The sequence below is a fragment of the Pocillopora verrucosa genome, chromosome 3 (assembly GCF_036669915.1).
Source record: "Pocillopora verrucosa isolate sample1 chromosome 3, ASM3666991v2, whole genome shotgun sequence".
Taxonomy (NCBI): domain Eukaryota; kingdom Metazoa; phylum Cnidaria; class Anthozoa; order Scleractinia; family Pocilloporidae; genus Pocillopora; species Pocillopora verrucosa.
In genome coordinates this window covers 27,303,055-27,315,245 of record NC_089314.1, presented here as the reverse complement: position 1 = coordinate 27,315,245, position 12,191 = coordinate 27,303,055, and the positions used below count along the sequence as shown (strand labels likewise).

The following is a 12,191-nucleotide window of genomic DNA, read 5'->3' as shown; positions in this document are numbered from 1 at the left end:
AGAACAAGTGCAAATGTATCGTTGCGTAACAAGTGTATGATGTTGCTTCTTAAAAGCTTAATCAATTAGATTTTTCGGTTTTTGTTTGGTGTAGCTTCTTCTCTAGACATCTTTTGTCTGTCAAAACATCACTTGACCCAGTTACAAGAGGAGAAACCCATGAATTCTGATCACGTCCCAAACTGTTATTTTTACTCCAAAGGAATTCGCGTCATAAGTATTCATCAAATAAACCATTACAGAACTTGACGTGACCCAGGTCGTGACGTAAGAATAACCTCGAAAAACTCGTGAAACGACACTTAAGAATTTGTCTTTGCGTGAAACTGTTTATTCTTTTTCTTTTTTAAGAAATTCGATAGACTCAGCAATTCTCTTGCATCTAGGTGAAAAATTTTACTTCGATTCAAAAGGAGAATCTTGTCACAAGGTAGATAGTGGGCTCAACGAAGCACATCGAACTAAACAATTGCCTTGAATAGTAAAAATGCAAATTTGACATGACATTAATCAAGAATAAAAATTGATTATGAGAATGTTATTTGAGCTCGTTCAAATAGGGATACTCTCAATTAGTCGTGGGGTTTTGGAAAATATAACGCTTTACCAGCTAGTTTGATCACGAGTGCCACTTAAAACATCCTTGACACTGATTTGGGATCACAATTGTCACAAAACTAAAGGATTTAAACTACAGTAGTTTGCGGGTCACACAATTAGGTTTATTTAGATTAAATATCTTAAATTAGTTACACTCCAGCCAATAAGAACAAAGAGGATTTATAGATCAAGGACCCAATGAGAAGAGCGAGAAATAATAGACAAGCAATCTGTTTGAAGCGCGGGAAAACGCGGGTGACCGAGTTTGCAAAGGATCAAGTTTCATTAGGAGCCCAATGGGCTCCTGGTTTCGTGTGTTCGTGGTTGAGGGTGTTGTGCGAGTTTTATTTATTTGCTGCTTCCAGGAGTGGTTTGAGCAACTTAAGATTATTCGAGGGAAAGAAAAACACATTCAAACCTTCATTTTGCTCTGATATGAATCAATTAATTTATTTAATTCGATTTGAAATTAACCTTATCAATTCAGATCTACCCTTTGTAAATCACTTATAACAAGCTTGTCCTAAACTACAATTACCCTACGGTCTTCATAAATGTTCAACTGACACCTCAAATATATTGTGTGCTGAGAAATAAATACACTTACCACAAACTCAATCACACTTCTCTTTTCCTCTTGGCTGAACAGCTTGATACGAAACCTAACCAGTCTAAGCTACCATTATCAATTGAAAAAACAATTTGTTAACGTTTTTAGCTATTTCTCGCGAAGCTTGAATCAGGTTCTATGAGCAATATTATCGTCGTTGGCCTAATTTTGTCACAAGTAACAACACCACTCTTGTGATGTGCTATGTCGGTGGCATCGCTAAATATCATCTCGAGGTGAACAGACTTTACTGAATATCAGGTGTGCCTTTAAATTTACAGTCAGACTGTTCCCTTTCCGTAACTGTAAGTAACTATTTTAAACGTAAGAAATCATCGGGAGACAAAAGTGAACCACCGTCACCTGCGAAAGCGAGAGAAACCTTATCTCAAACTAGAAAATATTCCCTTATGATCATTCATAGTGTGCATAAGAGTGAATTAGTTGTGCTGAGGAAAAAGAGACAGCAAAACCTAACAGATACATAATTACATTCAAACTTCGAACAGAAAACATTATGTGTACACTACTCTAAAGGATGGAGAAAATATTCCTATAGTGTGAGTTAGAAGCTACTTTAAACTTGTAAATCTATGTTTGTTTATTACTTGTCGAGTTGGTAGTGCCCGGTCCTCCACAGGTAAACTCTGAGTTCGGCCTAGCGGCTGTTTACAATTTTTCTTCATTTCATCTTCTTCTTCCCACTTCTTTTTCAAAAGTTCGTGTTTTTGTTTTGCCATTTGCTCTCTTTTTTCTTCCATCAACAGAGCGTCGCGTTCCTTCTGATGCAGCCATTTGTCGTACTTGGCTTGAGACATTCTCCTTCGCTGGTTCTTCTTGTCCTCTTGCTGTTTCTGCTGGTCTTCCAAACCTTTCTCCTTTTCTTTTTCCCTCTCATACTCTCGCTGCTTGTCCTCTAACCATTCTTCAAAAGATTTTCCCTTGAGCAATTTTGCTTGTTTCTCGTTTGTCTTAGCAGCCTCTTGAGCTTTTGCAAAGAGTCCCCTCAAGTGACTAAGATCCTTTTCGCTGAGCCATTGTTGGAAAGACTTCTTTCGTGAATCAAATATAGGCTCAGGGCTTACAGCTTGTAAGGATTCCTTCCTGACAGCAATCCATGCATTCCAGGGTCGATCCAGTCGTTCCTCTTCGTCCATATCTTTGTGACAGCGTAGATCTTTTAGGGAATCGGCTAGACTAACCTCACAAACAGACCTAAGACAAACAAAGAAAACAGCGGTCAGTTCTCTCTATCTATTTACAACATAGAGAAAAAAAAAAAGAAAAATACCCATTCACTTGATTTTACAACTTACAACAAAAATAGTGGGGGAGATTTATTCAAAGGAAGAGACCCTCTCGCAATCATGCTCATCAAGCAAGGAAAAACCTTTTGTCAGATAGACGTCTAGGTGTTCGGGTAGTAACTTGAAGACAGCTGCATCCCTCCCGGCTCGTATTGCTAGTTGAATATCCGCAGAAAGTATTTGTCAAGTGTTCAAGTTTGGTTTGGATATCTTGAGAACAATTTACTCAAGTGGTATGTGCTCTGTTTAAGCTGATCAATGTGTCTTTGTGAACCTTGACCAATGCGAGCTTTGTGAGAACAGACACCGTTCTAATTAGTAGCCACGACCAGTAAGGTCAATGGCTTTCCGTGAGATAAAAAGCTTTTTTTTCTCAGGGCGGTCTGGCTATAAAGAAGCTTACATATTTGTAGCTAAAAAGGTCCTCGAAAACTCGAACGTATGGCAAGATGAAACTTTACAAGATAAAACGTCTCAATTCCAACTACACTAAGTTTATTTTAAGTTCTAAAAGTGCTACGGCCATTTTAAGTTCTATTTACAGCGTACATTCGCGTTATTCGCACGTCTGAGATAGATCAGTTTTGTGCTTGCAGTTTACAGCAGACGAATAGATTAATGTTCCTTCGTCGAAATGGTTACAAAAAGGTCTGGCTTCTTCTGTCAGCGCCGTGCGATGCGGCTTGGGAAAGTAAAGAGCTTAAGTCGAAGTAATTAGATGAACGATAACACCTCACACTATCGTGTGATGTTATGTTTGCGCCGCCAAAAGTGGTCAACAATAGGCAAATGTCAACACAGTTTTGATTAGTTCCCACGGTTTTAAAGTCGCCTCTCATGGTAGCAAGGCGAGCTGTTCTGTTAAGACTTTGATGCAAGACCATATAAGTACTTAACCAAAGGAAAGAAAACGTTTTCAAATGTGTTCCTGAATGCAAAGATGCTGAATGAAGAATTTGCTTCCATTCATATCTGCTGCATCAATACTAAAGAAGATACAACTTATACTTTACATTTCCTCAATTGTTCCGTTACTTGATGACGTCATTTGACGGCTTTCCTTCCCTTCCACCTTAAAACCTCGGTTATTTCTCATCGTAATTCCTTCATATCAAACATTCTAGGATCGCTAATATTTTCCGAGCAATTTTTGAACGGTTTTTCCACTCAAAGTGTGGAAGCGTGGCGAATTTCTAGAGGTAAACTTTTCTGGCGCTAACTAAAGCATGGTTATTTGAATAATACTAATCAGTATTCAACACTCTTTTTGAATGAAAAAAAGATGTCTAAAAAAGATGAAATTGCTTCAAAGTTGTAAAAGTGCAGAAAATATATCCAAGAGATTCTTGTCTGTATCACAAAATGACCAACAAGTGCCTGACGTTCTGTGAAAGAAATGTTTTTGATTGCACATTTCCAGAAATTTTCAGACAGTTTGTTTACCATATCAGTTCTGACTGCCACACGAAATCTTAGAACATTTCCGTAATCTTAAAGTTTTGTCCTGAAGACCAGATTGCTGGATTTAGACGATAAGATCTTAGCGCTTCAAAAAAGAAAAAACTGTAGGGCTTCCTGAAGGACATCCGGAATAGTACTTGTTAACATTTGTTAAACACAGCAAAGTACTTCAAGATGAAATCGTGCAATGTGCTTTTGATGGAGAAGTCGATAAACTCGAGCTTTCCGAAAGAACTAAGAAATCGATGGCAATACTATAATGACTAAGAAAGATGGTTTTTTTTTTCAGAGAGAGAGACTATCCTGTTTCGCGAAAGCAGGCAACAGTCATTTATGACCAAGGAAGTTTGCGTCAGTCCTTTGAGCAGCCAGGCCTAATGAGCGTGCATACGCCATCAATTTTTAAAACAAAAATTCTCGCTGTGACATTCAATCTCTTTGGTCTTGTGAACCAGATCACGTAAAAAGTGTTGCCTAAATCCCGTTTCTCCGTCAGAAACGCACCCGTAGTTACTCTTCAAGCTACTGAGAAGAATCAGTCGCCGTCCTAGCTTTCTTGTTTCAGGAATGCTAACATCCATTTTTAGTTCATTAGTTCATTAAACCCTTCATTGGGTTATCGCGAAAGCTTATTAACTTACAGTAAGAATTTCCTTTAGGGACACGTCTTGAAACAGGACCACCTATCCGAAGGTCCCCCACTAAGAAAATCTTACCTAATTTTTACCAGCGCTTGCCATATATCCGTTTGAACCAATGGCTTATCCACCGTGCTTCAACGGCTAGTCAACTGATTAACTGAACGCTGTATCCCAATTAATTTAAGCGATGCGTTAAAATGACATTCAAGTGAAAGCAAACTTAATCCTTGTCCACACAGTGGAATAACATGTAAAGGTTTAATAAGTGTAATGTGGATTCAGAAATCTGGCGCCGTCAGTCAATTCTACACCACATGTGACATTCATCTAAATACTTCTGCATACAATACTCGATTTTGCTTGCATTGGTTTTGTTTTCAGTGCACTGAGAACGACCTGAAATGACTACCCCTTGAGTGCTTTTGTTTCCGAAGAACATTTGACTTCTCTTGTTTAGACAAAGTGACCGCAATTTGGAGAACGTGGGGACAACTTTGGTCAAAGAAAAGACTTGAGAAAACAAATGAAGGTTTTAGTAATCCCGGATATTGTAGTCGATTTATCCGACCGCTTAACAAAATAACCGAGATAAACAAAATTATTCTGATCACGCTCTCTCATTGGTCCAGTTCCGGTTTTATATCGGAAAGGAAATATTGGTTAAGTCAAGAGAATATTCTCTTACTTAAGTCTGTTTGGTAGTCAGCCGGTTTGAAAAGAAAAAATCATAATATTTAAGGCATCACCTCCCTTCCACCCTGAAAGGTAATGTTTATTTTTAAACGATATTTATGGTCTTTTCCTCGAGTTTTCTTTTCTTTCTCTCCAGTATTGACTTGCACAAGTGACAGACATGAGACAAGTTGACAATGTAATCATTTCTGACGAATGTGTTCTCAATAAGCTACAGTTCAGTGATTGTAGTTTTGTGAATGTCTCGGCGGATGGTCGGAAACGCGTCAAGTCAACTCATAAAAAAGCGTATTTTTTCCGGGTCATTCTAAGCCGGGTAAGCTGTTCGCAAATTAATTAACAACATCACCGATCGACGAAAACAGGACAGGCCAAGGAACAATAGTGCACGTCTCTTCAGGACCAAAATACCCAACAGTGTCGTGTTTACAAAAAAGAAAAATCGCGCGACATTGATTCTACAGTTAGCAAGCGTTGTGGAACTGTTCGCTGTGGTGTAGCACAACGATTTTATTAAAAAAAAACTGACCAAGTAAAGTTTCTCTTAGGGCAAAAGAAACTGTGTTTTGGTTATAGACTTTGTATACTCTCATGACAGAAGTCTGTAGCCTAAAATAACTGATGATGAGAAGTTATTCTTTTCTTTTGCATGAAAATTAATGAGCTTCCCGCGTGGCTAAAATAACACATCCAATATTTCAATCTGTTCGAGTTCATTCAGGTTCTTTCAACTGGAACACAGGATTATTTGTGTTCGTTTATGAAATCAATAATCACGTTTTCGAATTAAAACTGTTTACTAGGATCCATTCGTACTTAAGAAGATCTTGAATTTTTGACTTGTTTGTGTTACAACGATTTGTGGGTGAAAATGAAACCACTTATTTGTGGTCTAAACGTAGGTAAAGGTCGTCATAGGGTGCTTTGAGAGATCACAAAATTTAATTAGGAACGAGTCCAGATAAATAGTCTCACACTCGTGAATTACAGAGAAAACAAATCATCAGACTGAAAAGAAAACTCTCTAAGGTTTTTCCTCATAAAAGAAAAACATGTATTTAAACCTAAAACTATCATAGCTTGTTCAACAAAAGCACTTTTGAGCGGGGAAAAAAATGGAAAGCTGGCTCGATAAGTTTATTATAGAGCTCTGGTATTTGTTTACAATCGTAGGTCGTGTTGTTTCAAGTACCGACGGCAAATTATAGAAGTTAAGTTAAAACATTACCTAAGAACAACTCCAAAACACAACGGAAAAGCTTTAAATGTAACCAGTTACACGATTTAAAACAGTCTGGTTAAATTAACTTATGAATTGTTTTTTCAATAAAACTGATTATGTGAACGTGTAATCGAAATTACAACCTTAAACGCTCTGTTCTTTAGCGTTTATCTATCTCTTTGTTAATAAACTGGTTTCCTCTTATTCATTTGAATATGCTAAATCAAAAGAGCACGTTCGTGGAAAAAAGTTTGTGACAGCGGAGAAGTTAAGGTCAACTGGTGTTATATACATGAAACCAAAAACGTCACGTAGAGTGGCTCCACACAACCAGTTTCAACTTACAACTGATTTAAAGTTACGACATCTCTCAACTTTATTTTTATTTTTAAGCTCTTCGACCATGCAAATTTTTTAAAGAAAAATAACTGTTTTCTCTTAATTGCGTTCGTGTAGATTTCACAATCGGCAACACATAATCTTTAGACATATTGCACAAGCAAGAGTTTGTTTACTTGCCAAACTATTAATATTTATGAAGCAGCAGTAAGTCCGGATAAGAACTTCGCAGACGCTATAGAGCGTGCGAAGGTAACAAATTAAAGTCACTGTGTTGCAAGTCATGGAAACTGAGCTTGTTCTGTTAAGCTATATAGTCGGTCATTCTAAAGGATGGCAATGTTCACATCCTCGTGCTTTGCTTGTGAGACTGTACAACAATTCCAATTTGGAAAAGGGTCAATAAAGAAAGGCAGAGGCCACTTATATATTGATAGTTAACGAGTATGTACCTACCTTGCCTTGCCTCTTCTGAACATTATAGGAGAGGCAGGTTGTCCCTTGATGTCTCCGTGTAGATCAGCTGTAATGGTCGTGCGAGGAAACCTGACACCATTCATCTTGTTCATAGCTGCTACCGGCTCAGAGCCGCGTCTTCGATCCAGCAGTGCTCTTGAAAATTTTGGCGAAACCGGAGCGGTACTGCGCGATGGCTTGAACAACAATCGTGGACTCTGTGGAGAACCTGGCGCGCTTTTCGAGACAATATCATCGGTAGGTGACTCTTCCGTCGGATTCAATCGTCGATTCAACATGGGAGAATTCGGCCCGCTGTTAGTTCGTACAAGAGCTTGTTTCATTCTCCTAATTTGCAGGTTAGACGCGGATGAGCTCAGGACGTTTCCAAGGGCATGAGGTTTCTGTGTTTGGCCTTCTAAAGGAGGCAGATGATTTTCATTTACATCAGTTTCTTCCTCTTCCTCGAGGTAGATTTTCGGACAGCGCACAGTTCGCGCGCTCTTTGGCCTGTAAGGATCGGTTTCCTTAAACCGCCGTTGGAGCAAGTGTTGATTGGATTGCACATTAAGGGTTTGCGGTCTACTCGGCCTGTGGGAAATATTTGACGACTCGTCAGAGCTTTCTGAAGAACATGGACTGTGCGCTTGTTGAAGGCTCCTCTCACACGTTGCCAAGCCATCTTGTTGATTCACTCCAACATGTGAATTTGGGGGCGTCACCTGTTCTGATTTCGAGTTCACAGCAAAACTCAATCCTTCGTCACACTCGGTGATCACTAATTCCTCGTCCTTGACACAAATTGGTTTAATCACATCTGCACTTCTGCTGTCACCATCATCTTGTCCTTCGCATGCGGAAATGTTTCCTCTTGATCGGTTTTTTTCTTCCACAGAGTCCTCTGACTCGCTTTCTTCGCTCAAATCTATTCCAGACTCGGCGGAATTGCGTTCCATTCGTTCGCCCTTTTCATTATACACGTATTTATAAAGTAATCTTTCCGTCTCGCTATAATTTAATCGTCGCGCAATATCAATCGGGGTCTCTCTATTAATGTCTATTAGTGTTAAGTTCTCCTTTGATGGTTTGATCAAATGTTTGGCCACAAACTCCACACAGTTTACCTTTCCACTTGCTGCAGCAGCGTGAAAAAGATTCCTACCCGCTCGAGTAGTTGTTTGATGGTCGCACTGAATGTCCATAGTTTGGAGCCGCTCCAGTAATTTTTCATGTCCACCGCAGCAAGCGATGTAAAAAGCGACAAACAATCGCTCCTCTTTACTGATCTGTTGCATAGGAAGCTTAGTTCTTATGCAAACGTTCTCGATATCATTGTTCAAGCAAACGCAAATAAACTTGTTCCACCACACAGGTACTTTAACGACAACGACAGCATCATTGCCCATCATCTGAATAGCTTCTGTGAGGGGCATCCAGTCGTTTAACTCCTGGTTTGGGTTTTTCAAAGCGCTGACTTGCTGTAGATTACATGGGATACCAAATTGCAACTCACAGGTGACCTTTAAGTCCCTGACAGTCGCGTTCCGTTTATCGCGAACTTCAATCTTTTCTGTTGATCCATTTGGTAACTCAATTGAAACCACTTGGTTATCTTCGGTCAAAGACTGCGCTCCCAGATGATTTGTCATTTTTTAGACTTTCTAACGTTGCACATATGCTCTTGACTGAAGAAATATTTCTTCTCTGACTTGAGTCAGCAGACACCAAACACCACACGACTTTATGACACAAGCGACTTTATATTTGTGATACACTCGTTGGCACTTGTTCTCCCTTTATACAACACCGCGCAACTGGTAACGTCACCGCATAGTGTGACAATGACATCAGTGAGGTTCCTTTTTGATTTCCGGTGGTCATTCTCTGCCACGATACTATTTATGGTGAAAGTTCATTCCACACTTCCGATCCAATGATCTCTAGCATGTCATTTTGAGTCTCTTCGTCAATTTTTTTCTGGATGTAGAACATGAAATTAAATATTTTGGTTTAACAATTCACAGCAATGGCCCTGGGTGCAGATTTTATTAAGACATTATTTACGTGAGTAATTAGCGATTACTGTTTACTAAAGACGTCACATGTTTATTGTTTCCTCTAATTTTTATAGTGAACCCCTCAGTAATCAGATATCAAGGCATATCTGACACCAGAGTCACGAATAACACGAACATTGAGCGATTTCAGGTACACTTGGGTTCTCAGTTGCTGCTTTCCTATATGGTCTTTCTAACTTTTTCCTCAGTAAATTTTTTCTTGTAGAGTCGTGGTTGTTGCTTAATAGAGCAACCACAAATTAATTAACACCGCGTCGTCCTTCGCATTTGAGGTGATTTTGAGGTACACTTATTCATTCTCTCCGGATTTTCGAGACAAAAGGCTAATTTGAAGAAGATTAGAACTTTAAGGTTACTTTAATCCAGGTCTTAAGTGATTTTCTAAATATCCATTAAACGTGATACTCAGTAAAACAAGTAAATTAGACTCGCAGAATGTCACGTCAGACCTTTCAAAGTATGAAAGCGAAGAGTCATTTTTACACCTCACCTACAGTTTCCTTTATCTAAATCAGTTATTTAATCTGTAGGATTTACCAGATTCCGTCATTTTGTCGTTTCATGAATCCTCTGACGTCAAGACTTGAACAAGAAAGACATTCTCTCATGGGAAATATCAATGTAAGAGGTAAGGGAAGAGCTGAATTTGGGTGGGCATGTACTAAAATGTTAACCACAAATGAATTAATACATCTTTCGCAATGAATTTTCACATATCTCACACAAGGAAACAAATCTTCGCTCATTGCATCGAATTTTTCACAGTTCCACATAACTTGAGGAAAAGGACATGAACGTTCCTCAATCAAAGAACTCTTAAGAAAGAATTTCAGATTTTATTTTCCAATCAATTAGTTGTCAGTTTTTGGCTATTAGTTATATGTTAAACATACCAGAACGCCTTTTCATTATGAATTCAGTTTTAAATCCTGACATTCAAATCAACGTAAAATGTTTGGTTGTTTTTTAGAAACGAGAAAGACAGATCCACGGTTGAATCAGTACTTGCTATAAATGGTGGAAAATTTGGTTCACTTTGAAATTCGTGTTTATCGACCCTGAGTGCTGATCTAATATCACGGGAAACAACATGACTCTCCGTAAACCTAATGGGGTCATCAGTTTTATTTTTGCAGTTGCTGTTGTTGTTATAGTTTTTTTTTTCCTCGTTTCTCGTTTCGAAAATTTGTTTCTTAAATTATAAATTTAAAGTATTCCAGGCGTCCAGCTAGCAAAGGAGACGCAAAAGCAAAAAAATGATGCGCGTTTTTTTTTTTTATTTTTTTATTCATTTTCGCACGACGAGATTAACGTTCCCCGTATAGAAACTAATCCCTGAGACAGTAAATTATTCTTTTAACAACAATCAACGGTTACATTTACCCGAATCGTGCTGGTCCTTTGAGCACAGATTCCGAACTTGATAACAACACGTTTAAGAAAAGCCAGTGATTACTACAGCTGACCCTCCTGGCTTCCTTTATTCCGGTTTCTTCGCTTATATTGGCTGTCCGGCTCTTGGTAGTGTCTGGGAAATATCAGGTGTTAGTGCATTCTTGAGAGAATTAATGAAGGGTTCAGCCCTGGATGGACTAACGAGGTCTTATTTGACTTTGTGAATAGCGGTGAAAAGGGCTGGAAAAAGATCAACTCAAGTTTTTGTATGAATTGGTTATTAGATTTCAAATGAATAACGGATGAAGTCGATTAGAGACAATTCCTGTTAGTTTTCGTTAAAAAAGAATTTCTCGAGGAAGATCGACTTGAGTCGACTTCTCAGTGATTCAATATACCTTAGAGTTATTGAACTCTTTTCAATTAACATAAGAGGACAAAAACTTGGCAAAGAAGCAAAGCAGAACCTGGAATGCCAGCTTTGATTATCTAATAATCTGCCAGTGTCCTACCCAAATGCTTTAATCTGCTTGGCCACGCTACCTAAAAAAACCATGAGACTGTACAACAGTTTAATTTTGAACGACTAGTAGATTTACACTGAAACTAAATTTCTATGGGTGACATTTGATAAGGGCCTCGCCCTCACCACTATCGCGCGACAGGAATCGAGAATAAATTTTTTGTTGGTTTAAGAAATGAGGTTAAATAGAAAAAAATTATTATTTGATTATTGTGGAAAACTATGTCAGTAATTTTTTAAAATGTTGTGCGTGGCTTGCTGGCCTTTCAGTATATCTGTTGCTATCAGGATGCCATCCGAACAGTTTCTAGTAAATCAGTACCTCTACTGCGTTGATGCTCCATTGAGAAAGCATTACCTGTTGATGAATTATCTTCAGAGATATTTAAGAAGATATATAATGGATAATCATTGGTAAACCTTATTTTCCAGGAGCTGCAAGCTTATAGTTCTGGTCGGAAATAGAAAACTAAAAACCGCTAACGAAAGATAATTGAGGAGCAGGAAATTTTTCTAAGATGTTTTTGGCTTTCTGACGCAGTTCCAGAGTTTGAATCTTTTGTAAGCCACTTGAAATAGAGACCTGTGTTTGTCGGCTGGAATTCCGTTTTGCATCTCTGCAAAACAAAAGGCAATAGAAAAAAACGTGATCGAAGAGAAATGAAGTGGAACAAATATTTACAAAGCACTGGATGATGTTACTAATGTGCTTTACTAAAGCATTAACGCGAGCTATTCCGGCTATTTAAGAGATCATAAATGCTAACTTCTGCCTGTAAATTTGGTTTTGGTTTAAATCTAGTGGTTTTCCGGTCGGCTTTCTATAATTCGCGAATCAGTTTGAGAAGGTACTAGAAATTTGATTA

At 38.4% G+C, this 12,191-nt stretch overlaps 1 protein-coding gene across 1 annotated transcript; it reads right to left on the bottom strand.

Moving 5' to 3' along the window:
- Positions 1–1,016: 1,016 nt before the first annotated feature.
- On the bottom strand, positions 1,017–9,133 carry LOC131799544 (inner centromere protein-like). Its single transcript, XM_059117262.2, has 2 exons — positions 7,330–9,133; positions 1,017–2,425 (listed from the first exon to the last, which is right to left on the bottom strand). Exons 1-2 carry the CDS (start codon positions 8,976–8,978, stop codon positions 1,783–1,785), a joined length of 2,292 nt encoding a protein of 763 aa, XP_058973245.2. The 5' UTR covers positions 8,979–9,133; the 3' UTR covers positions 1,017–1,782.
- Between the last annotated feature and the right edge of the window lie 3,058 nt (positions 9,134–12,191).

What these genes read in the sequence shown, in the direction of transcription:
- LOC131799544 (XM_059117262.2), bottom strand. Translation starts at nt 8,978, where the DNA reads ATGACAAATCATCTGGGAGCGCAGTCTTTGACCGAAGATAACCAAGTG. An exon ending in TTCAGAAGAGGCAAGGCAAG is followed by an intron (nt 2,426 to 7,329) that starts GTAGGTACATAC and finishes TGTTTGTCTTAG; the next exon opens with GTCTGTTTGTGAGGTTAGTC.